The sequence below is a fragment of the Cotesia typhae genome, unplaced genomic scaffold, assembly GCF_013202065.1.
Source record: "Cotesia typhae breed Kobodo isofemale line unplaced genomic scaffold, CoteBio_Ctyphae contig_5, whole genome shotgun sequence".
Lineage (NCBI taxonomy): Eukaryota > Metazoa > Arthropoda > Insecta > Hymenoptera > Braconidae > Cotesia > Cotesia typhae.
Genome location: NW_027423757.1, coordinates 11288790 through 11315672, shown reverse-complemented (window position 1 = coordinate 11315672; position 26883 = coordinate 11288790). Strand labels below are relative to the sequence as shown.

Here is a 26883-nt window from a genome sequence, read left to right as displayed (position 1 = left end):
TAATTTTTTATTAAAGTTTATTTAATTTCTTCTTTACTTCAAGTACAAAACAATTAATAATAACAATTAAAACATTTTAATTAACATTTAAAATATCAATTAATAATTAAAAAAATACACAATAAAATATAATCAAATTACACCGATGAATTGTCTTCATTACTTTGATCTTCAGGTTCCGTTATCTAAAACCAAAAATAATTTTTTTTTATTAATTAATCAAACTAAAAAAAAATTTTATTTAATTTTTTTTACCTCATTATTAAAATCCAAACAAGTAGGCAATGTAACAGTAGGTAGAACATCAGGCAAAGGAGGTGGAACAGGAGGTTCCGCATAAGCTTCATGAAGTTCTTCTAACCTGGTACTGAGAACAGAACCTCTGCGACTAGTGGCGCTCATTTTTTTCATTAACCAATCAGCTTGTTCTTCTAACCTCTTTAACCTAACAGCGCGCGCCGCAAGAACTTCTTCAGGCGTGCGAGTCGCTTTTGAAGAGCTGGGTTGTGTACTAGAAACAGTAATTGCTTCCGTGTCTGACTTTAATGAACTAAGTGTCATTACTTCTGCTTCTGATTGCAAAGAAGTAGATGTAGCTTCTAATTGTAATGAAGTAGACGTTGCTGGTGTTAACGAAGTAGGTGTTAATGATAATGAAGTGGACACAACCGGTATAGATGGTAATAAAGTCGTCCCAACTTCTTTTTTGTCTTCTAGCCTGTCTGATTCTTCTTGAGAATTTTTATCCGGCTGATGTCCAAACACAGGAGTCAGTTGACGAGCAACCACCGACTCGGAAGGCTCTGGGAAAGGACCGATTGAAAATACAGAAACAGAATTAATTATTTTTAAAGCCTCTGAGGAGATTTCATGCACATCAATGTCCGTATGATCTGTATGACAAGCACAGTGTACTGTGTCTGAATGAGGAGGAGTGTCTTGAGTGAGTTTCAATGATTCTCGATCAATGTCCGGTTGATTACCTGGACGTGGCTCGATACTGCTCGTATCATGCTCTCTGTCGCTGGTGTGGTTTATCTGAATCAAGTTCTGAATTACATTCGCCAGCGCTTGATCGAGAGGATCCATTTCTTCGACCTGTTCTTCCATAACTACTTCCTCCGCTGCTACTTCGTGATAATCAATAGCTTCTGGCGTGGGCGTTCTCTGCCGCTCAGGTGATGCCGGTTCGCTCTTCGACTCCGATAGCTCGGTGTCTGTTGGTTGTTCAGACTCAGTGTCTGGTGTTGGTGTCCTTGGACTCTCCTTTAATTCAAATAATCAATTCATTAAAAAATATCTCTAGATATTACGAAATTAATTAATTACCTTGTATCTTTTGAAATATTGATATTTTTAAAGATATAAGCTCATCCCGACATTACACTCATCAAGAGCTTTCATTCGAGTACCCACATTAATTTTTCATATATTTATATATATTACATATATGTATATATGAAAAATATATAAAAATACATGTGGGTACTCAAATGAAAGCTCTTGATGAGTGTAATATCAAAATGAGCTTATGTCTTAAAAAATGTCAATATTTAAGAACTGACTTTGCTATTTTGTCAACTAATGATATTTAAAAAAAAAAAAAAAAAAATAAGCTCACCCCGACATTACACTCATCAAGAGCTTTAATTTGAGTACCCACATCAATTTTTCATATATTTTATATATTTATATATATTATATATATGTATATATGAAAAATATATGAAAAATTGATGTGGGTACTCAAATTAAAGCTCTTGACGAGTGTAACAAGAAAAATCTACAATTAGATTATAATTATAGACTGTTAGAAATTTTTTGGTCTTTTTTATATTTAAATTTTTATGTAAATAAATAAATAAAAATGACAATAACCTTTCTGGTCCTTCGACGTGAACCAATTCTAAGTCTTTCATCACTAGATCTGTCTTCATCATCAGTATCATCACCGCGTTCATCACTGAACCCACTTTCAGCGCTAAAATAATAAAAATATTAACTCCAAAAAAATTCAATCAAAGATACAAAAAATACCAACCTATTATTAAATGAATCATCAACAGCCAAAGCTTTTCTCGCAGCAAATTCTCTCCTCAAATTTTTCCACTCAATCTCTGTATTGCAATTTTTCTGACGCGCTGATTCCCATTTTTCTCTGCAGTACTCCAACTCTTGTTTCAACTCCTGCAACATTTTCCTCTTCTGTTGCAACTCATAGCGCAATATTTTCTCATGAGTGTGTAATTGTTGGTGCTGTGCCTGCATACGGCCAACAATGTTCCAAGTTTTGCTCAATTCAGCAGAGACCGTCGACAGACGCTTCTCCTGCTCGCCCAGCTTGCTCTCCAAATGCAAGTTCAGCTGCTTCATGCGACCCATTTCTTTTTCCAAGCTTTTCTTCTCGAGAATCAGCTCCTTCAACCTGATATAAGTCTTACTGACGGATATCACGAGCCTTGGGCCCGTGGGAGTGTCGACGGACTTGTAGCAGACATTGGGGTCTGTGGAAAGCGAAGCTGGCTCCGCTGATCTAGAAGCGGAGCCTTGAGCCGCGTGGCAGCTCAATAATTCCAGCAACACTCGCCAAACTTTTGGTAAATTGTTAGCAATGCTTTCTTCTTGGTCTTCTTGGTTCTCTTTGTTGTCAGTGTCGCTTGTTTTAGACTTGTCACGGCCTTCTACCTGTTCCACAAGGTCCAACAATAATTTTGGCAGCGCTGCTGCTTCTGTGCCTTCTTCTCGGGCCATTTCACTGATTAATTCATGATTTTCCTGGAAAATTAAAATTTTTTAATAATTATTGTTTGGACATTTCTTCTTTTTTTTTTTTTTTTTTTAATGTTGGAATTAATTAATTAAAAAAACTTACTTGGATTAATTGAGTCAAACGATCGAGATCCATATCAGCAGATGACGCACTTAACAACATTTGTGAAAACAAACTATTAATAACTCCCATTTGATTTTGTAAATCACGACAGTCGGCTTTTGTTAAACCTAATTGTGATTCTAAATTTGAAATTTCAGTATCTTGAATATCAATCTGAAAAAAAAAAAAAATTATAAATTAATTTTAAATTTTAAATTATTAATTATTTTTAAATTTATAATGCAATCATAATAAAAGAAGAAAAGTAAACTTAGAGAAAAAAATTATTTAAAAAAAAAATGAACTTTTTTTGTGGACAAAAAATTAATTTGTTTAAAATTTTAAATAATTTTTTTTTCTTAGCTGAAGAAATAAAAATTTTAGTAATTATGCAAAAATAGGGCTCCACTTTTTTTTTTTTATTTAAAGTTAAAAAATTTATGATTTCAAAAATTTTCAAATTACGATATTCTGAATTTTTTTTTACAGTGTATCAAAAAATAAAATTACTAATTTTTTTCGAAATAAATTTATCCTTTGAGTGTAAAGTAAATTTTTTAAACCTTTTCTTGGGCTCTATTAAAATCTTCTTCCAAAGTCTCCTTTTCATAAGACACATTCTTAAACTTGTCCTTAAGGTCAACCAGTTCTTTCGATCCCGACTCTTTGAGCTCCCCGATGACTCTAATCCTCTCGTCATAAAAACTCTTCAAATTTTTAATATCGTCCAGTTGCCGGTCGTGCTCGGCTCTGAGGTCGTCGGTGACGTCAATCTCAAGTTTTTCATCGCCAACACGCGCGAGTATTTGTGATAGCACGCTTTTCAGGGCATTTATCTTTTCTTCGCGCTGCCTGAACGCCTCGCGGCTCTTGTTGGTAATAGTCTTCAGAGTTTCAATCCTTTGAGCGTTGATTTCTGGTTCGCACTCCAAATGGTACCTTAGATCGTCTATTTTCTCAATCTGTTGTCTTATACAAGATCTCAATTCATCCGAAACCTAAAAAAAATCTCATTATTAAAAAAATATATTCTTACATTTATAATCATAATAATTCTTCAATAATTATGCACCTTCAGTACATCAGTGAGTCTCTGAGCATCCAAATGCACAGAATTACTTCCTTGCCATTCATTTTTCCAGTCTTCGAGTCCTGAAGTCCCCGGTGCGGTTGATGTTGACGTAGAAGTTGTTGAAGTTACCGTAGTCGCAGTACCAACTGACACTTCACTTTTCCTCGATGCATTTTCAGATTGACTTTTTAACAAATCTAAAATTCGGGAAGTTTCTGAGTGAGCTTCTTTTTCGGCGTCTAATTCTCGCCTTAATCTCTCCATTTCTGATGAAACTGCTGCTATTGCTCGTTGTCTTGCTTCGCGCTTCATACTTAAATCTTTTTTAAATTCTTCTAAACTAGGACGTTCGGTATTATCTGATTCCATTGATGTTTCTACAATAAAAATATAAATGTTTATATAACACTGAGAAAAAAAAATTCTTTAGAAGAAAATCAGCATTTTTAAGATAAGAAATTAATTTTTTTTTTTTTTTTATTTTAAACAATCTTAGCTGAAGAAATAAAAATTTCTTTTTACAGCAAATTTTATGTTTTAAAAAAGGCTTTTTAGATTTGGAAAAAAAAAAAACAATTTTAAATAGCATCCGAATTATCTATTTAAAATTTTCATTTCTGAATTAAAAAAACTTTTTGTTTAACAAAAAAAAAGTTACTGTAAGAAAAATTTTCATTGTTTTATTAAAAATATAAAATTTCCAATAAATTAATTTTTTGGAAATTTTAAACAATTTTATTTTTTAGCTGAAGAAATAAAAAAATAAAAATTGTTTATTTCTAAATCAAAAAGACTTATTTTTAACAAAAAATATGAAAAAAATTTTAATTTCTTCATTATAAAAATAAAATTTTTTTTAAATTAATATTTTATCACAAAGATATTCATTTTAAAAAAAAAAAAATTTTTTTTCTCATTTAATTAATGAATAATGAATCCATATTTTAAAAATAAATTACCAGCATCTAAAACAGTATCAGTATGTTTATTTTTTTTGAAAGCAACAACATCATTCAGTCTTTGAATCTCTCGCAAAGCCTCTTCAAATGCCTCAGTTTGTTTCTTCTTACTATTAATTTCTTCCTGAAGCCTAGTGCGTAGTTTAAAAGTCTCTTTGTCCTTCAATGCGACAGTCTCCTCTCTCGCAGACTCGGCTCTCCTCAAACCACTCTCCAAATCTTTAATTCGCATTAAGGCAGTGTCTTTTTCCCTGTGGAATGCATTCAACTGCTCAGTCAGTCTCGATGTCTCCAGCTCCATTTCTTCCATACTTTTCTCTTTTTCATTCAACCGCAGTTCCATTTTTTCACAGCGACTCTTTGAAGTCTGCCAAAAAAAAATTTATTAAACCCAAACCAAAAAAAAAAGCTCAAAAAATAAAAAACAAAATTTCTTACATCATAATCCCTCTTAAGTTTCTCAATAACTTTTCTCTGTCTCTCAATTTCACTCTCACATTCCAATTTCTCCGGCTCTAGAACGTTCTCTAACAACTGTATCCTATCAATAGCCTTCTGACACTCTCGTTTGTCATTTTCGTCTTTTTCTTTTTCTTTATAAGAATTTTTGCAGCACCTGAGCTCACATTTACCGGAATTTTTGATAAATTTTTCAATCGCTTCAATGCGACTCAAAAGGTGATTATTAAAGTCCGTCTGATTAGCAGCATCAGCACTCGAAACATGAGAAGAAACACGTTCACTTTTTTCTTCTCGTTCTTTGTTCAACTCGGCGTATAATTTTTCCAGCTGCACCAAAAGCGCGCTGTGCGCAGAGGCCAACTGCTGGTTAGCTGCTGCTAAGTGCGACACTGTTCGCGTTAACTCCATAGCTTCTTGATTAATTGATGGAGTGCTTGGTGTGTAATCCGACTGCCAACCAGTCATTTGTGCTGCATACGTCAACTAAAATTTAAATTTATATTAAAACTTTACAATATCAATCACTTAATTATTACTTTTCAGGTAAAAAATATAAAACGCGTTGTTATTCACTCGGAAGACTATCGCGGATTGAAGACAAGACTAAAGAACTGAAGAAATAAAATTTAATAAAAGACAGACAATGAGCCAAGATGGCACGTGATCTGATCGGCTATCGTGGAAATGAATTTTCGTAGCAGTGACTCAGCTACAGAGCAAAGACTCTTTAATGTTTGGAAATATGCCAATACATACTCATTTTTTTTTTTTTTTATTTATCAAAAAAATTTCTTCCAAAAAATTATATTAAAAAAATTGTATTTTTAATTTCAATTTTTTGCTATAATTTACTTGTCACAAATTATTAAATTTCTATTAAATTAATCTTCATTACTATTTTAGTTAAGAAGAAAATTTCTACGCTTACTACAAATAAGTCACTGACCCAAGTGACTTAATTAATTATTAATATATTTGATAAAATAATTACAATTACTGACCAAAGTTTCACGTGGATGGCAAAGACTTGATAAATTTGGCGCGGATGGTCTCTGATTCCACCAATCTTCATTTCTTACGCTCCTACGACGTGTTTCCTGTTGTTTTGTGAATAAGCGACAATAAATAAATAAGTAACAAACAACAATCATACGTATTAATAAATTAAACAATTTTATGAAACATCAAATGACTAATTATATTATTTTTACCTGATTTGAAGAATTATCTATAGCTTCAGACGCTCGAGATGTTGCAGGTGTATATCCAGGCCCGGTGTAAAATGGCGGAGGTAACGGCGGCGGCTCATAGTTACAATTATTATGCAAACTACCGCTTACTCCCATTATTAATCGTCGATCGTTCGTAATCGGGTTAATTAATTGCGATCTAAAAAAAATTATTTCAGAAAATGAATAAAAAAAATTGTTTCAAAAAATAAATAAAAAATTATTTTTAAGAAGAATATATTTTTTAATACGTATGTTAAATGTTTATTTTTAACTATTGAAAACACACTTCAATGACGACAACGCTTAATTTGCTCCACTTCCCCAGTTTATCGTAATTTTGATTGGCAAGCATTTTGTTCTTTGTCAATAGATCTTTCGTTCAATCTCTTTGTCATTAAATTAAAATTATAATAATTATTACTATTTTTTTTTTTTATGTAAAATAAAAAAGTTTTAATAAAATTCATCATCTTCAGAAGAAATAAATTAATTACATCGGAATGCGCCGCAAAAATTAGATAAAAGCGGGTATATTATTTTTTGTGAAGATGAAAGAAGAAAAAGCATTTAAAAGATTATTCAAAAATGTCTGACACGTGCAAGAGGCCATGGGAAACGGGTAAAAATAGATCCCGATTCTAAATAAGATAAATATAGAAATTTCGTATGAAAACAAAAGAGATTGCTTTAAGACTATTTACGTATTTAAAAAAGAAATAAATTTTACTTCCGTCTTTGAATTATTTCTTCAACACTGTTATATATACTTTAAATATTTAAAAAAAAAAACATTAATTAATCTTAATAATTTGAGATTTTTAAAATGCAATTATAGTCTTCTTAAAAATAATGCACAGAAAAACACTTTGAAAAACTCACTTTTGAAAATTCACATTAAAAAAATTATTTATTTATATTCTTTGCGTTGTTTGGAAGAGAAAACTAAAAAAATTGCCAGATTGAATGTAAATTGTATAAAATATAATGTTTGTTGAAGATTTGGGAGTGAGATCTCGCGGTGGTACTTGCACCTTGCTGGCTTGTCGCCAGTAACAGCCTCCAGTTTCATTTCTACCAGCATCTCTCTGCAGCTCTATAAATATCTCGAAAACTTTACTTTGAGAAAATACCGAGCAGTCGAATGAGCTTGAAGCCGACATCTAGTGTCTTTTGGAGGCCCAACGTGACAATCAGAAGAAATTTATTGGCAATTTCTTTTATTCTCACCCTTGATTTTTGGAAACTCTTCCAGCGAAAGCAGAACTTGCTAGAAAGTTTCTTCGGGGATTTAAATAGCTGTCTATAAAAAAGTCTATCGGAATTGGGACAGTATTTACTTATTTTAAATCCAAGCCAACAAATAACATTTATTTTTAGATAGCATTTTTATCAATGGATTGCGAACGTTGAATTATTCTTTTTATTAAATTAAATACAAGCTTCATTTTCCAACTTGTAATTTTTATCTTCATTTCTTCTTCATCTCTTTGAAGTTTCAAGAAAATCTTCAACAGCGCCCTCATCTCCGATTTTCAATCTAAATTAAAGATATAAAAATTTAACTACAATTTTATAAAATTTAAAGTTGAAAAAAAAATTAATGATAAGTTTTATTTGTTGGTATTCAATAATACTGATATTAACTAACAGCTGTCATTTTTTTTTTTGCATTTTTATATCAATTATATTATTATGAATAAATTACAATTGCAAATTTTTAAAAAATATTTTTTTTTATAATTAATTTTTATGAAACTGAAATTAGCAGATAAATTTATTTGTAAAAAAATTCTAAAAATTAATAAATATCTGCTGAATTAATTCTCATTAAAAGTTCATTTAGTATACTTAATAATTTTAAATATAATACTAAAGTTAGCGGTCAGATGTCAATTTAAAAAATTTTTTCAACAAATTAATTACAATAAAAAAATGCTTCTAAAAATTTTCACTTTTAATATTTATTAATTTCCACATGTGAAACTTTTTAATTAAATTTTTATTTAGTAATTTAATTGCTATAAATTTCTAAAAAAATTTTTAATATCTGTAAACTTGATTGTTATTTTTAAATGACATTAAATTCTTTTATTTTTTTTATTAAATAAATTTGCTCCAAAAAATTGCATTTTTTAGATGTAATTTTTTTTTGCTATAATTTATTTGTTAAAAAAATTAAAAAAATGAATTATTATCTGCTAAATTGATTCTAATTATTTTTAAATACTCACTACATCACCGAGAGTTAGTACAACATAAAATGTCATTTCATAATTCCTTCAAATTATTGACAATCATCCAACTACACAACCGCCAGCTGATCAGCTGATTTTTTAAAAATCCGTTTAAACACTTGGCGCCACCTAGCGCTCAAATTTCAAACCAACAGTTTATCTTCCTTACCTACAGAGCCACCAACTAGTTTTTTCCAGGAACTTAATTTTTATCCTCCTCAAAACACAAAGTAAAGTTGTCAAACCTGCGGACGTAAATCTTACTGCAGCGACAGCCAGTGTCTGTTAGCATCTCTCTCCTGCTGATCGTCTTCCCAGTGCTCGCGGTCTCCCTCTGTCTCCCACACTCCCACAATTAATGTAAAATAAAAACAATAAAAGTGTCGAAAAAAAAAGTGCAGCTGGGTAGGACTTGTCTGGGACTTGTCCGGACTCGTCAACATACATCACTGAACGTCGACAGTCTAAGATTTTTAATGGCGAACTGTTGAACAATAATTAATTGTCCTCTGACAATTAAGCCTCCTATTACAATGGAGCAGAGCTAACACTTGTCAACAATCATTTAAAATAAATAAATTTTATTATATTTGCCTTAAAAAAAATTATCAAGTAATTTTTTAATTTTTAAAATATATATTAATACATAATTATAAGCTTTTGCTTGATATTTTTATTGCAGTTGTCATTATCATTACTGTATTGTTATTTATTTATTTTAAAATAGTTGGTTGATATGGCGGTGATTGAAGAATTTAATTATTTATGTCGTCTATGTGCTACCAAGACTGGAATAATGACAATGGGATTTCCGATATTTGGACCTGGGGAAAGATTGCGAAATATTGACAAAAAAATAGCCGCTTGTTTGCCTGTACAGGTAAGAGAAAGTTTTTTTTTTTTTTTTTTTTTTAAATTATGATTTTACATTATTAATTATTAATTATTGGTGTTAAATAAATTTATTGTTTATTTTTTAATTAAATTTATTGTTCATTTTTTTATTAAAAAAATGTTTAATTAAATTTATTATTAATTTTTTTATGAAAAAAATTTAAAATTAAATTTGTTATTGATTTTTTTATGAAAAAAATTTGAAATTAAATTAACTATTTATTTTTTTATTAAAAAAAAATGTTTAATAAAATTTATAAATTAATTTAAAAATTTTTAAATCAGGTATCAACATGCGACGACCTGCCTAAAGTAATTTGCGAGCCATGTGCTTACAAACTGGACGAGATGTTTAACTTCCGCGAGAAATGTTTGCAAACTGAGGAATTATTCATCGAGATGTTGAAAGAGGAGCTCAAAAATGAAGCTATCACTATTGATAACTCCCTCACCGGTGTCGACGAAATACCCAATGTTATGCAGACGGACATTCGCGGTATCCATAACCATAACCACAACCATCTCCACAACCAGCATCATCATGATATCAGTGACATGCAAAATGGCATTGTTGATGAGCTGAGAAGCCAAGACTGCGTAAGTCATGATGAAGTCGCTGGTGACACCGGGAGTCTGCACACCATGAGAGTTATGGACGACATAGAGCTCGCCGGTGGAGAACAAGTTGTCAGTCAGGAGGAAATTCCCAATCAGGAGACTATTGAAGTCACTGGGATTGAATGCTTGAATGGAGAAACTGTTGGAATGGATGAACATATGCACGAAGTAAGTTTTTTTATTATCAGTAAGATAAATTTAATTTTTTCGACTTTTATTTCGATGAATTAAAAAAAAAAAAAAATCCTAAAAACGATTGAGTATTTATTAAAAATTTATTAAATTACTAAAAAAAAAGATGCTCTAAAATATCTCTCCAACAAACTAACTAAAAAAAAAAAAATTTCCAGGTATCAAACCACCAAATCGCAATCCACTTAGACGGAGACATGACAGTAGTAGGCAACTTAACCGTAAACAACCACTTGGGAATAAACTACGTGACAGCAATAGTCCCCGAGCAGCAAACAGAAGACGAGCAAATCCTGCACTACTGCGAAAACGTCAAGTACGAGGGAGTGGACGTGAAAGAGGAGTATCAAAGACTGCAGTCTCACTCAATCGAGTCAAGCTCAGAGTCTTTCGTGGCAACAGTCGAGGACCCTGAAAATACATTAAACTCTCGGATTTCCTCTCCCGAGCTGGCGTCCACGAGTCAGGAAGCTTCCAAGCCGGACCCGGTGGAGTACACTAAGGAGTCAAAAGACACCTTGATCGAGAACGTGATAAACAATCCTTCGACCGACCAAGCCGGTGCTAAGTGGTATATATGTCCGTTTTGCAGCGAAATGACCAACGAGCCCGCAAGTCTCCTCGACCACTACGACCAGCACTTCTGTTCTTGCCCCTGCGGGCTTAATTTTGTCAGCCTGGAAGATTTTAATACCCACGAGCAGCAGTGTCCTTTTTCCAGCGACTCCAAGTCTTCCATTGCTAATGGAAATGAAGATGATGAGTCTTCTTCTATTTCCGTTTTAACAAATTCTATTTCCGACTCTGCAGCTAATGAAGTTATTATTGGTACTGGAGCTGGATCTAGATCTGGAGCTGGAGCTGGAGCTGGAGAAAATGATGTAGGAACAGAAAAATGTCAGTCAGGCGTGAAATCAAAATGGACACCGAAGGTTTGTACTCAGTGCGGAAAGCAATATCGTACTAATTACAAATTACAGGAGCACATGCGAAAGCACACTGGAGAAAAACCATTCCAGTGCAAATTATGCGAGAAAGCTTTTCGCAGTAAAATTGGCCTAGCTCAGCACACAGCGACGCACACTGGCCAGTTCGACTACAGCTGCTCGACCTGCGGAAAAGGCTTCCAGTGCAAGAGTTATTTAATCGTACACCAGAGAGTCCACTCTGATTTAAAGCCATACTCTTGTGACACTTGCGAGCAGAGTTTTAAAACCAAGCAGTCGCTGCTGGACCATCAGAATCGGCATCTGGGTGTCAAACCCTACATGTGTGAAATTTGTGGAAGGAGTTTCATCACTAAGGGCTTGTGCAAGAGCCACCAAAAAATTCACTCGGGTACTGATAATCGACAGTACCCCTGTCAGGTCTGTAATAAAATGTTTGTGAGTAAAAGTTACTTAAATACCCACTTGCGGATTCATACTGGAGAAAAGCCGTACTTGTGCGAGGTCTGCGGTAAAGGATTTTTAACCCGCGTTGACTTGCGCATTCACTCGACCATGCACACGGGAGAGAAGAGCTTTAAGTGTGAGATTTGTAATAAGGTATTTGCCAGGCGAGCCGCCCTCAGGTGCCACAGAAGGTCCCACACTGGCGAAAGGCCCTACAGGTGCGACGTCTGCGGGAAAACTTTTACTCAGTTTAGTCCTATGACGATACACAAGAGACTTCATACCGGGGAAAGGCCTTATGAGTGTGATGTCTGCAGGAAGACTTTTGTGTCCAAGTCCACGATGATGTGCCACAGGAAGAAGCATAGATTGTCTGATGATACGTTGGATAAAGACACTGGGAATGAGGAGGCTTCTAATATTGGGAATGCTGAAACCAGTGAGTGCGCTGATGTTCAAACAGACTGATTTTTTACATATGCTTCGGTTTAAGGTCTTTATTTCATATGCAATTTATTAATTAAGTAAGTTTTGGGACTGAACAGATGAGAAAAAAAATTTTTTTTGTAAATTTGAATATCTTTAAGTGTTGGAAAAAAAATTATGACACTTGAGTAAGCTGGAATTTTTTTGTTTTTATAATAAATTAATTGTATGTAACATTGGAATATTTTTTAAAAGTTTTGCTAACTTTTTTTTTATTTTTTTGCAGTAATTTAATTGATATGAAATTATTAAAAAATTTTCTAATGTCAACTTCAGTGTCATCTATATTATTAGGAGAAATTTAGCAAAGAAATAAATATTTCAAGGTTCGATTAATTTTATTGAAAAAAAAAAATTGTCAATTTTCTGCTCATTAAAATTTTAATTAAAATCTATTTTAGATTTTAAAAAATTTTCTCGTTTATTTTAAGGTACAAAATAATTAATAACAACGTTAAATTATCTTATTTTGACTGGCTTCAGACATTATATCTTCAAGTTTCAATACAATTAATATTTTTACAGTCGTATAGATATTCAAATTTATCTAAAAAAAATTTTTGGTCTGCTAAATCAAAAACTTTATGTTTATTTAAGACTTTAAAAAATTTTTTAACTTCTACTTAATTAACTGCAGCGTTGAATTGATTAAAATCAATAAATAGCCAGGAGAAAGTTCGATACATTAATGAATAAGCAAATTAAATTTTTTACAGTGTATTTTTAAACAATATAAAATTTTTAAAGTCTTAAATTCATATCGAATTACACAAAAAAAAATGATTAATATTTGCATTTAATCGATTTTAATTTTTGTTTATGATTAAAATAAAAAATTATTATTACAATTAAACAAAAATAATATTGAATTCATAATAAAAAGTAATATGTAAAAAAAAGTATATATTATATATTATAGGTGTAAATATGTTTTGAGTGAATAGTTAATTATAAAAAATTAAAATTATGTTCACGTAATATTACTTGATTAAATTTTATGTACTATAAGATTATAAAATAATAATTACTACTGTAATTAATTTTTTCGTACAATTAATCTGAACAAAAAAATGTGAATTATTTTTTTATATTAAAAACTTTTGAGTATTTTTTTAATTGATTTTTATCAATTTAATTCATTGTATATTTTTTCTAAGGCTTGTAATCTTGTAGTACATAACAATATGTACTCAGGGCGGCCCAAAAAAACAGATTATTTTTTTTTTTTTTGAGTCTCGAGTGAAAAAATGTTAATTTAAAAAATTTAAAAAAAAAAAAATTTGAATTTATTTTAATTTAAAAAAATTTGGAGCGAGCTCTGAAAAATTTTTTTTTGAGCTGTCCTTTGGAGAAGTCTCTTAAAAAATCACAAACTAAAATTTTTTCACTCGAGACAAAAAAAAAAAAAAAAGTCGTCGATTTTTTTTTGGGCCACCCTAATGTATCTATTAATTATTCTTATAAACAATTATAACAATTATCATTGTCACTTATTACTACCATTAATCTATTTATTAATATATGTATCAGTTAATTTTTATTTTCTGAATTAATAAAAAAAATTTCTTAATACCTTGTTTTGTAATTATTTTTAGGAAAAAATTATAAATAAATTTTTTTTACTAAAAAATGCTCTTTATTTATGGTAATAAACAATAATCCGATTTTTATAATCTAAAACTACTAAAATAAACATACAATCCATTTAATTGTTAATGGAATAATAAATTTATAATTTTCACAATTTAAAAAAAAATATTTGACAATTGTAGTTGCTTAATTAAACATTGCAGTGGTAGTAGTTTTAAAAAAAAAAATTGATAATAGAGTTTTATTTTTATCAGTGACAAAGAGAGACTTATCAGATAGAGTAAAAGTGTGAGAGAGCTTTAAGTATACGCAAGTGCACGTAGTATTTATTTTATTTTTAATAAACCAATAATTGCACAGAATTACCAACTATCTCGTTATAAATTGACAAATATTTTTTTTTTCCATCTTTCTCTATACTTTTATCCATAATTATCTAAGCAAGGCATCAATGACAGTATTGTTGATAATAATAATATTTAATTATTTTTTATGCGTACAATAAATCAACTAGAGTCCCCGTAATTTATCCTTTTAATTTTGTTATATAAAATGTGTATAAAATTTAATCCGTTTTTACAAATTGTTATTGACAAAGTACAAAATTTTTTTAATTATAATTTTAGAGTAACAATTTTGTTGTAAGCGTTTTGGCTGGTTATTAGTATTAAAATTCAAGTACGGGAACCCTGATAAATAATTATATGCAATAATTTGTTGTTTAAAGTATAATACAAAGCACCAAACCTACGTCATAGATTTATGTAATTTATAGTCAATTTTTGGTAATTATTTACAAGTGGGGAAAAATTTATTTTTGGCCATATCGAGTCTATAGGTAAAAAATTATCATTTTTAATAAAAAATGCCATGAAAAAAAAAAATAAAGTTGGAAAAAATTTTAGCTTTATATTTTTGGATGAAATTTCTATTTTATCTTTTTTTGATATTTTTATATATATATATATATATATATATATATATATATATATATATATATATATATATATATATTTTTTTTTTTTTTTTTGAAAAATACATTTAAAATTGTGATAATCAATTTTTTTTTCAATTATTAATTTTTTTATGTATTTATCAAAAAAAAAAAAATTGTTAAAAAAAATGAAAATTAAAATGATAAACCCCACTTGCAAATAATTCTCAACTTTTCTTATCAAATAAATTAATTTAAATTAATAAATTTTTATAACAAAATTTTTCTCATTTAACTTCTTGATAATTTGTGCTTAAAATAAAATGAGAATAAATTTGCCTTACTCCTAATTTTTATAAAGCTTGTCGAGGAATGCTCGATGCTAATTACTAATTACATACTCTATTTGCATACTAACAGTATTTTTTTTTAATTCTGATTTTATTAACTAGTAATTTTAATAAACTACGATGGACATGATTTTTTAAATTACTAATTTTTTTAATGTCGTGAAATTTTTAAATTATTATTTATGATAATATTTTCTTATTTTATCTTTAATTTACTTGTAATTTAGAATTTATGTACACAGAACCTCATATACAGACAATTACTATATATATATATAGATTTTTTTTTAACGATACAGTTATAATAATAATAGTTAATTTTTTAATAATAAATAAGTCAATTTAGATAAAACAATTATAATAAAAAGTCAATTTGAAATATGTTTCATTTTTATGCATCCGACATTTAAAATAATATCTGTCTGTAAGCGTGATAAAAAGTTTTTGTTAATTAAAAATATTTTGGCAGATATCCAGCAGTTGTCAGCAATATTTAAAATATTGTTAGATATAATAATAATTTATTATTATTTTTTTTTTGATCCCAGAAATTATTAATTATTAAATTACCAATTTAATTTGAACTTAGTCACAGCAATTTTAAAAAATACGAGAGAGCAACTTAGCAACTTATAATCACTATTAATTTTTTTTTAATTAATTATTTTGATAATAATTCAACATAATTATTATTAATTAAAATTATAGATTTTAGATGTCGTAAAAATAGTTAAGCGTAGTTACTATTGTTCTAAAATATCTCAATAATTAAATAATAATAGATACGTTAGTAACAAAATTAATAATTTACAATTATCGCTGTGTACTCTTAATACTGAATTTGTGCATTACTTAACAATAGCTTTAAAAAAAAAATTTAATTATTTGTCAGTATCAAAATATCAAACATTTAATTTAACAGTACGAAAAATTTCACTAAAAATTTTTTTTTTGAGGTATTACTATTATTATTAATTTTTTATCAATCTTAATTAATATTGAAGCTGTAAAGCTATAAATAAAAGAAAATAGCTGATTCAATCAGTTAAATTCAGCCTTAGTCTCACTTCGACTATGTCATGTAATCTTCAATTATTGTTATTGTTATTATTGTTATTTATAATTTTAAATAAGCATAAATATAACATCCGTGTAGAATAAAAAATGTCTTTTGTTTAAGATTTTAAACGTGCCACAAATTTTTAGAATTTGGTTTTTAAATTTGGTATGAAAATTATTTTTTAGATATTTTTGAGACGATTTTTCAAATTTTTAATCGCAAAATTTTTAAATTAAATTTGAAATTGCTAAAAAATTATTATCAGACAATTTTAAGACTTTTAAAATGATTCGATTTAATTTTTTTGGAGCTTTGTCGCTGTGAGCTCATCTTAAAAATTTTTTTAAGACTATTTTTAAGGTGATCTTCAAAATAGCAGCGATAGAGTTCCGGAAAATTATTATGGAGTGTCTTAAAATTGTCTGATAAAAATTTTCCAACAATTCAACATGTCAAATTCAATTTGAAAGAGCTTACTCAAAAATGTTGTTAAAAATTCGCAAAAATGTCTAAAGATTAATTTTCATAATAAATTTAAAAACCAAACTTAAAAAATCTCCTCTCTTAATTTATATCACGTTTAAAATCTTAAACAAACGACATTTTTAATAAAATTTTTTTTTTTTACACAGGCAGAGACAATTTTCAATTTAAAAAAATTGTAAGACCTCTGTTATATTTACACTCATAATTTAACCCATGAAAAATCCTATTTTATATCACTAATTCACTAAATTATTATTTATTAATAAATAATAATTATTGTTACTATTTATTATTAAAAAATTTGACTGCTACGTATTACCGTTACTCTCCCGTTGTCTCTCGATATTTTTTTAAAATTCATGTTAATTATCACATACCTTACTGACTAAACAATATGTTACAATAATTCATCTACATCCAATACATTTATAATAATAATATTAATAATAATAATAATAATAATAATAATAATAATAATAATATATATGTATATATAAATAAAATCTTAATTAACTGTTTATATTTACCTACTAACAAATATTAAGCGACTTCAAATTTATTTTTGTCTTTCAATCCGGTTCAGTTTTAATTATTTTTTAACTCAGTTGAGTTTCATAGCTGATTTGTTTGTAGCCAGTTAATTATTCTGCGGCTACTTACCCAAACCCTAGAAAAAAAAAAAAAAAAATTCAATCCATTGATTAAAAAAAAAAAAAAAAAAAAAAAAAAAAATTAAATTAAATATTGATTCGTTGCATGCATAGGAAGTTTACTTGGAAATTCAACTACTGTAACAAAGCTTAGAAAGTATGCAAAGTCCAATAATCAATAAGAAGTTTATAAATAAATAATAGAAAAAATAAAAATAAAAAATCTTACAATGCTACTTAACGGCAAGCGTTTGCTTGAGGTGTCTCATCAAATGGCTTCCAACATCGTGGACCTCGGGCCACTGCTTGAGGACAAAGATAATGCCCAGGACGACCAAAGTTGTCGTCAATATGCGCACCCTGCACATGAAACAATGAGGCTTAGTACAGCTGAAACAAACGTGTGAAGCAAAAAACAAAAATGATGAGCATGTGAAACCCCAAGTGCATTATCATTTTTTCTCCAGTTTACCCTGATGATCGATGATGTGATAAAACAAAAAATAATATAGTTTTACAACATAGTGTGTGCATTAATTGTCAATTATTAATTATAATTATCACAGTAAACTATTTACAAGACAGAAAAAAATTGGTAAATATTTACAAGTGGGGTCTACCATTTTAATTTTCAATTTTTTCAACGAAATTTCTATCTGATTTTTTTTTTAAATGCATAAAAAAATTAACAATTAAACAAAAAAAGATTATCAGAACTTTAACAAATTTTCAAAAAAATAAATGCTCCGTAAAAACAAGCAGAATAAAAAAATTTGCCTAAAATGGGATTGATCCCACTTGTAAATAATTATAAATAGTATATTCCACACCCTGGCCAGTCAAAAGTAAAGCCTCAGACCACATGTTTGTCAACCTCGGGTTCGCCTCGGCCAAAAATTACATGTGATCTGAGATTTTTTTTATTTTACTGGCCTAGGTGTGTAATATACTATTTTAATTTTATAAAAAAATTTCTATTCAGAGGCTGGAGATTAAAGCGGCTACTTTTAAAGACAAGAGTCAGTTAATAAAATCGATAATGGCTACTAAAGTACCTCGTTCTCAAAAAGGGCATCATTATACCCGCGCCCGTGGCTACGAGCAACAAAATGACTTGTAAGACAGTTAGCACAACGTTGATTAATTTAACAACCAACGCTCGCGCGTTACTATTGTCCAGGCCCTCCAGCGTAACGTATTGCTGGTGCTGCTGCTGTTGGTGCTCCATTTTCCAAATTTTGGTCTGGCAGTTCTCCAGCATCTCGTGAATATCCCGCAAGCGGTCTTCACTCTGGTACTGGACCTTCTCTTCCATGTCTGTTATCGTCTGTTTCAAATTCTCAACTTCATTTTGATGCAACTCGGTCAAGTCGTTCATTTGCTCTTCGAGTCTTTCGCACCGGAAGCGCTCCTCTTGCAGCGCGTTTGATAAAAATGTTACTTCTTGTTGAAGTGTCTGGTAAATAAAAAATAAAAAAATTAGCAATTATTTTTTTTAATTAATTAATTAACTTACCTTGAGCGTTTCCAATTTCTCCCGCATACGCTCGAAGTTCTCCCGGTGCTCCTGCAGCTCAACGAAGATGGACTTCAAGCTGAAAGCAGCGTTATTGCTGTGACAAGCGTGCGTTTGACCTCTGCTCCCGGGGCCGCTTTCGCTGGTGACGCTCGAGCACTCCGAGCCCTCTTCCGAGGGAAATTTAACCGGCGCAGCGCTGTGGGTTGAACCTAAACTACAACCACCCGGCAACGTCGCCGAGCCGTGGTGGGTTTTCTCTTCCTCGACGCTCCCATTGTCGCCGGTACCTGCACGTGGTGGATCGTTTACATAAAAAGTAGATCCATCTGAATGGAATAGACAATGCTGTGAATTAGATGACCCGGTTATCCAATACCAATTTCAGGTTTAGTTCTCGTGCCCCAAACAATAAAACACGAGTTTTTATGTTTGCTTTTTTCTTTTTTTTTTTTTTTTTTAATTTATCTAAATTTCTAATTGCAAGTCGCTAAATTCTAAATTCTACAGAAGTTTTATGGTTTTGTGTTTAAATATTAAATGCTGAATATAGTTCTGAAATCAGCAGACATCTAATAATTTTAAAAAAAATTTTAATCACGATAGAAAAAAATTTTTTTAAATAAATAATAATTTAATTAAAGTAAAAATTTAAAAAAATTTTTAAATGTCTTTTAATTCCAGTATTATAAATATTTGATATTAAATTTTCCAAATTTAATATCCGATTATATAATTCATTTATTATTCACCAATATTTAATTTCAAAATAATCTCACTATTTTTTATTTTCCGCAATGTTATTATTAAAAATATTATTTATTAATTCAACAAAATTACAAAAATTATCCGATCATTTAATCGAAATTTTTTTATTTCATAAATAATTACTCCACTTTACTTTCTAAAGTAAAATAATTAATTTAATTATTATAAATTATATAATCAGATGATTCATTTAAATAAATGTAAAAAAAAATTTTAATTTGCATTTAATTATTAAGACTTGACACCATTGTAAATGAATAATATAATAAATTAATTGATTTAGTCAACATGTACATTCATTCAATAAAGTACCATTAATAAATTAATAACAGAGCATCCAAAAATAAACGAAATTTAAACGACACGATTCTGTTGGTAAAAAACTAAAATTCGTTAGTATTGGATAACTAGTTGTGGGTTTGAGGAGTGACAGGAATGATTAAGCGACGTGAGTCACTTAATTGTAAAACAAGATTTATAAATTGCAGATTGTAGATTAAGTACAAAGAAAAAGTTAGTAATAAAAAGGTTATTTCATTAGAAGCGCGTCTAGTGTAGAGGCGGAAAGGGAATTTGAGTTAATATTTGTAAAGCTTGAATTAAATGAGGAAGCAGATCTTTAACGCTGAGAAAAGTTAAGAGGCCAAATAATAATAGGTGTATATATGATTAAGCTCGAATAAAAGTGAATGTAAAATATGGAATAGAAGGATAAATATAGAAGCAGTAGCAATAACACCTTGAGTAATGCACTAGCAGAGTTATGTTGTTTTAATATTATAAAAATATTCTATATCATTCGTTAAGAAAACGTAATGCACATGTTAATTTTCTGTTACTTACTACTGTCAACTGTTGTGGCAGCGCAACAAAAAAAAAAAAAAAAAAAAAAAAAAAAAAACAGTAAGATTTATCGATGTTTTTTAGTTCCAAGTAGCATTATTCATTCCAAAAAATAAAATTGCTTGTGAGTTATGATTTATTAAAAGATTGCGGTGTTGTGAAATGTTAGGAAGTTTTTTTTTTTTTTCTTTGTTTTAAAATATCAAGCAATTTTAATTCTCGGGGGATTTACTTACGTGATAGGGTATTTATATTGTCAGCACTGCCAAATTTATTTTTTATCAAGTGCGCGAACTCCCTGGGCTTGGACATGACACTTCTGTAATACAATTTTTTATTAATGCTCGCTCATAAATAAAACAAAAAAAAAAATAAAAATAATAAATGGTAATGGAAATTTGAATATCCTCACGAATTTTTTATATATTTGATATATTTCACAAATATCACATACATATATAAAATATATAAAAAATTGATGTGGGTACTCAAATGAAAGCTCTCGATGAGTACAACGTCAGGATGAGCTTATATTTTTAAAAATATCCGTAATTAAGAAATTACATTTTATTTTGTCCACTGATGATATTTTTAGCGATATAAGTCATACTCATCGAGACCTTTCATTTAAGTACCCACATAAATTTTTTCTATATTTCATATATATTTAACAAATATCATATATATAAAATATATAAGAGGGTCATGTGCGTACTCAAATGAAAGCAATAAAAATAAATTGATTTAATAACTTTTAGTTTTAGCTTTATATTAGTGAAAGTGATTGAGCTATTTTAGTATAAAACTCACCCCGAAAATCCGCTTATTCCGTCCCTAATGTTACCGCCCACGTTTCTGGAAGACAATCTTAAATTAGACGAATAAATTTTTTCATATATATCTATAGAGCTACATTTACGGCCTTAACATTGTGAGCTATTTATAAATTCCATTTACATTCATTTGAATGTGGCATTACATGTATTTAAGGTATTTATAGCCCCGGAGTTGAGTCTAGGTCTACTTCTAAGAGTAATCCATCTCAGCTTGATAGAGATAGGAGTAAAAATAAATAAAAGGCATCTGATACAGTATAGGAAAAAATAAAAGTGAACGTTTACTTTAATCCTTGACCCATGTCTCGAAGAACCTCTCGGGGCTGGCGATGACTCGTCGGCGCGCCGTTCATCTCATAATTTCTCAATTTTTTCGTATAACTATCCAATTTCTTCTGCAGCTGAGCAATATTGTGAGCAGACTTTTGATTCTTCTTCTCAAATACCGTCTTTATTCTCGCCAACTGCTGCTTGTCTGCATTCGCAGCGAGTTTAAGATACTCATTGACATTTTCTAGAACACGCAACCGATAAATTAATAACACAATAAATATTTTTTACCAAATAAAATTTATTATTCGCCTTTTTTTTTTTTTTATTTTTTTTTATTTATTTATTTATTTATTTTTTTTTTTTTTTCCACCCGAGTATTAAATTACGGTGATAGTGTCACGCAAGTATTTTATTTAATAAATAAAATTGTCATATTTATATTATGAACGGTCAAATTACCCGCGATAAAATAAAACTTACCATCTCGGGTTTTTTGCTCAGTACGTATCAGCTCTCGAGTCTTTGTTATTTTGTTTTGCGTTTGTTCTATCGCCTGGCGAACTCTAGCTCCACTCGAGTCGACATCTTCGCCTATTAATTCCGACGAGCCGTTCGATAAGAACGACTGTGCTGTAGTATGAAATGTTTCCTGAAAAATAAACTTAATTTAAATATTAAATAAATCATCAATAATAAAAATTAAAAAATAATTGATGTAATTTAATAATTCGAAAGTTAACAAGTAGAATTTCATTGTCAGTAGTTCTACTTGAAGAATTATAAATTATGCAAATTAAATTGTCCATTGTTGTGACCTGTGACCCTGCATGTACAAGTACTTATCTACATCAGACGAGTGCCGATGTCCGTCCTTAATTCACGGTCTCACGAATAAAATTTTTTAACTTATCAAATGTCACAGATAAATAATAATTTCTTGCATTGCTTAATTTATTCCGATTAGTTATTTATCTGTCTGTCTGTCTGCAAGTCTATCTATCATATTACATTCCATTTCATTTATCTATATCTCAATATATATACCAGCAACCTTGCAGTCACTATGTGACTGCCGTTACTTGTGAACTATAAATAAATAAAATTTTGCTTTATTAAATAATGACTTTTGATAGATTGCACTGTACTTTCTTAACTATTGACATTTTTGAAGATACAAGCTCATCCCGATGTTACACTCTTTAAGAGCTTTCATTTGAATACCCACATGCATTTTTTTTATATATTTTTGATATATAGATATATATAATATATATATATATATATATATATATATATATATATATATATATATATATATATATATATATATATATAAATATATAAAATATATGAAAAATTGATGTGGGTGCTCAAATGAAAAGTCTCGATTAGTGTAATGTGAGGACGAGCTTATATCTTTAAAAATGTCAATAGTTCTCAAGATACAATGACTCTAAATTTCACTAAAAAAACCGATTTTATAATATGAATACCCTTGAGACAAAATTTTTCTTATTCTCTTAATTACATAGATATAAAATGACATTTTTGAACTCACTCCTTCGTCGTCGGTCGGCGGGTGAACATTAGATACAAAATCCTCTAACTCAAAATTGGACGGATTTGTTTGGTTTGTTTCGTCCAAAGTATCACCGGATCGCGCCATTGCACCGGGTGATCTTTGTCTCGTACTACTCTTCATAGCCGTAACTCCACAGACACTGCTTCCTGCGCTTCCAGTACTACCTTCTCCAGTTTGGCCACTAATTTAAAAAAATTAAAAAAATAATTAAATGCCAATTACATAAAACATCAATTTCACATGAATAATTATCTAGTTCAAAGTATTTAAAGCTCTGGGTCATCATCGGATTATTAATTGATGTTATAACAGAAAATCATAATTAACACAAGCTGACTGAAAGCGCCCTTTTAAATACTCTATTTTAATAATAAATAATTGATGCGTTATTTTGTTACGTATAAATGAATATTTGTTATGACTATTGATTATTATAATTGATGTTTTAACGAAGCACGTTGCTTTTAATTACGTATTAGTTTAATAAGCTTACACTGCAGGGTTACATATCTTTGGCACGTGCTCCAGGTTAGCGGATGATTGTCGATGGTGAGTTAGTATGTTTCCTCTGTTCGGTGAATTACCACGAGAACTATTTTTACTTGACGTCGTGACTGTCAAACTAGCCATCACCCTCCTCAAGACGAACTAATTTACCCGATTGCTTTTGAGCATCGCATACAATTAATCTGTATTCAAAATAAATTATTTATGTGGATGTGTACATGTATACACTGCTTTTTTATTTTATCTTCAATTTAAATAAAATTTCAATTAAAGTGCAATTTTGGAGCTTTCTATTTTAAAGTTTGATATTTTTTTTCTACCGAATAAATTTTTTATTCAGCTTTTTTTAATTAACGTGTAAAATGTTAGGAATAATTAAATATTTTTTTTTTTTTATGAGTACCAAACTGTAAAAAATTAATCTTCAGCCTCTGAATAAAAATTTTTAATAAAATCAAAAGTTTGATTTTTTTTCAGTGAATATTTTTTATGTAAATATTTACCAAAATTTAATGTAAATATTTAATAAAAATTTTTTAGTAAAAATTTCAAAATTCAAAAGAAAAATTTTTTAATTCAAGAATTTTTTAACTTAAATCAAAAAAATAAATTGCTTTAATTTAATTTACTTGATTTAAATAAAGTTCCATTTTTCTGTGTATAAATAATCAATTTATAATTTATATAATTAATTTCTATAGTCCTAAGACAATTTGCAGTTCTCAATAAAATTTTCCCATGCTTTCAATTAATCACCATATTAATAATTACATAACTATTAACAATAAACAATGACTAATAATTATATTAATAGTAATGAATAAAGGCACTATTATATCTGCCAATGAATGAAGTTATTCAAACAAAAATAACAACATAAAAAATACTCCTATCATATAAATTGTACTATCACAAGAGTATTACGTATCACAAATAGTTATCACCTCTGAAGCTCCAGAGCAATCTTTTAAACTGATGATTCATTGAGATTACAAATTATATATGCATACATTGACAAGCTTTGTATCTCACACATGACTCCTATCTATCCATATATATTTAAACTTCTATAGACATACATGTATGCTTGTACCAGTGTACCATAATATCACGTACTATATAATATATAATGCAAGAGAAAATTATATTCTAGAGTCATCGAGGCATGAGACACAAAGGAAATTATTATATGTCTATTTTATTAGCCGTTCAATTACATCTCAATAATTATTAATTTAAAAATTAAATGAACGTTTTTTTAATAAAAAAAAACTATGAGATAAAAACCACGGAAATGAAATTCATTGCATGGTTATTTAAGCGGAGCGTGAAAGTTAATAAATAAATAGCTATTTGTCAGATAGTACATATACGAGACCTAAAAAAAGAAAGGAATGTTAACTACTTTTTATAAATGCCATATTTATTTTTTTTTTAACCATCTCAGTATAGGCGTATAAGTGTTATGTTTTGTTGGTGTGATCGGAGGAGAAATTATGACATTAAAGTTAACAGTCACTAGATAATTTTTTAATTTTTTTTAACAAACAATCATTTTAAAAAATTATTTATGAAAATAAAGTAGGCCGACATGTAAAAATCTTTATAACTTTTTTTTAATAAAAAAAATTAGTACAAAATAATAAAAAAAAAAAATTAATTTGTAAAAAATTCCAAAAAATTTAAGTGCAATTTTGAAAAAATATTTTTTTAGTTTTATTTTTATAAATAAAATTAAATGAAAATTATTAAGATAAAATAAAATAAGAAAAAATTAAATGAAAATTATTAAAATAAAATAAAATGAAAAAAATTATCAAGATAAAATAAAATAAAAAAAAATTATTAAGTATCTGCTAAATTAATTTTCATAGAGAAATTTGATGTATGTAAAGGAAGAGGAAGGTGATAAGTAGGTTGGAGTGCGGTTTAGTTCCAAGATAAATATTGGAGTGATAATAAAACAAAATAAAAGGATATTGTAAAGTTGATCGTACACTCACCTCAGTTTGAGTTGTCCATGAAGGTAACGACTTAGCTGCCCGCCCAAAGTTCAAGCGTGCATCATCAACAGTCACAAATCCGCACATAAATAAATAATTGATGTCTTGCTGTTGAGCGATAAAATGAAAAGAGTCGCTGTTTATATAAACGTCAATATTAATTTTGTTTATTATCCAGATATTGTTGCGGCTAATTTCTGTTCCGTCCATTCCAAGTAAAAGTACCTCTGAAAGAAGACAACTGACGGATTAAACGAAAATTTTCTTGAATACTAACATTATTTTAAACGTACACACTTGTATCATTGTTGTAGACTCTGTCTATTTTGATGGAGATTGTGATTTCAGTATTTCAGTGGCACTGGTGGATAATAAATGTAATAAATCACAAGACAGGTTGACACAGATGATGCTGGGCACTGGGCACTTGGTAACTTTGTATATCGGTGTTGAGTAATTTGTTTTGACAGTAAATATATAAGCTTGAGTTAAAAATTGACACGCGACACCCGAACACTGAGACAGCTACTTCGGTCACTTGCGATTCTTCAGAATCTTTAGCTTTACTCGAGGTGAGAGCTGGCTCGAGGTGCAGCTCTGATGTTAGTACAGAGAGGGACCACCTGACGAAGACGGAGCGACAAGTCGATCGCCCGGCCAGAGCGTTTGACAGAGTAAGCAAAATAATAGATAAAGAAAGTTTTTGGGTGGGAGATGAATGACGATCGGACTAGAATATAGCAACTAGTTTTGTTATATAGTGGAAAAAGAAAGCCAGTCATTGGTGAGTTTACGAAATTTACTGACATCTGGTGGTTGCAAATATCTGCTGATGGAGATGCAGCTTGGCTACGTTCGGTATCAATTTTTATTTTACTTTTTTTTAATTTAAGAAATATCTTTTATTTATATTTTTAAAATTGTTTTTATTTTTTTTAATTTGATTTTTAATGAAAATATTAGAAATTTTTTTCAAAAGTTTTGATATTAAAATATAACATTAAAGTTAGCAGTGACCTCACCATTTTTTTTTTTTTCCAACAAATTTTTTTTAAAAAATTATTTTCTAA

The 26883-nt window shown here is 29.2% G+C and overlaps 3 protein-coding genes across 9 annotated transcripts; 1 reads left to right on the top strand and 2 right to left on the bottom strand.

The window, feature by feature from the left end:
* LOC141531347 (uncharacterized) lies at positions 1-7815 on the bottom strand. Its single transcript, XM_074249100.1, has 12 exons — positions 7477-7815; positions 6577-6754; positions 6367-6462; positions 5342-5848; positions 4904-5270; positions 3945-4321; positions 3436-3870; positions 2873-3046; positions 2042-2775; positions 1879-1981; positions 256-1266; positions 1-185 (listed from the first exon to the last, which is right to left on the bottom strand). The coding sequence occupies exons 2-12, from the start codon at positions 6709-6711 to the stop codon at positions 138-140; spliced, it is 3987 nt and encodes a 1328-aa protein (XP_074105201.1). The 5' UTR covers positions 6712-6754; positions 7477-7815; the 3' UTR covers positions 1-137.
* A 1285-nt stretch (positions 7816-9100) lies between these two features.
* Positions 9101-13987, top strand: LOC141531348 (uncharacterized). The gene is made up of 4 exons (XM_074249102.1): positions 9101-9443; positions 9559-9711; positions 10011-10511; positions 10694-13987. Exons 2-4 carry the CDS (start codon positions 9568-9570, stop codon positions 12395-12397), a joined length of 2349 nt encoding a protein of 782 aa, XP_074105203.1. The 5' UTR covers positions 9101-9443; positions 9559-9567; the 3' UTR covers positions 12398-13987.
* Dmtn (transmembrane and coiled-coil domain 2 protein Dmtn) lies at positions 12241-26466 on the bottom strand. Of its 7 annotated transcripts, none has more exons than XM_074249107.1 (13): positions 26111-26466; positions 25814-26040; positions 23797-23992; positions 23280-23484; positions 22202-22382; positions 21734-21962; positions 21423-21467; positions 20849-20931; positions 19002-19330; positions 18541-18941; positions 17715-17845; positions 17363-17502; positions 12241-12359 (listed from the first exon to the last, which is right to left on the bottom strand). In XM_074249107.1, the coding sequence occupies exons 3-11, from the start codon at positions 23931-23933 to the stop codon at positions 17719-17721; spliced, it is 1737 nt and encodes a 578-aa protein (XP_074105208.1). In that variant the 5' UTR covers positions 23934-23992; positions 25814-26040; positions 26111-26466; the 3' UTR covers positions 12241-12359; positions 17363-17502; positions 17715-17718. The 7 variants fall into 7 exon arrangements, with proteins under 7 accessions (XP_074105208.1, XP_074105205.1, XP_074105204.1 ...); XM_074249104.1 differs by having other exon boundaries at positions 17715-17875; positions 26107-26464; XM_074249103.1 differs by having other exon boundaries at positions 17715-17875; positions 26111-26464.
* Between the last annotated feature and the right edge of the window lie 417 nt (positions 26467-26883).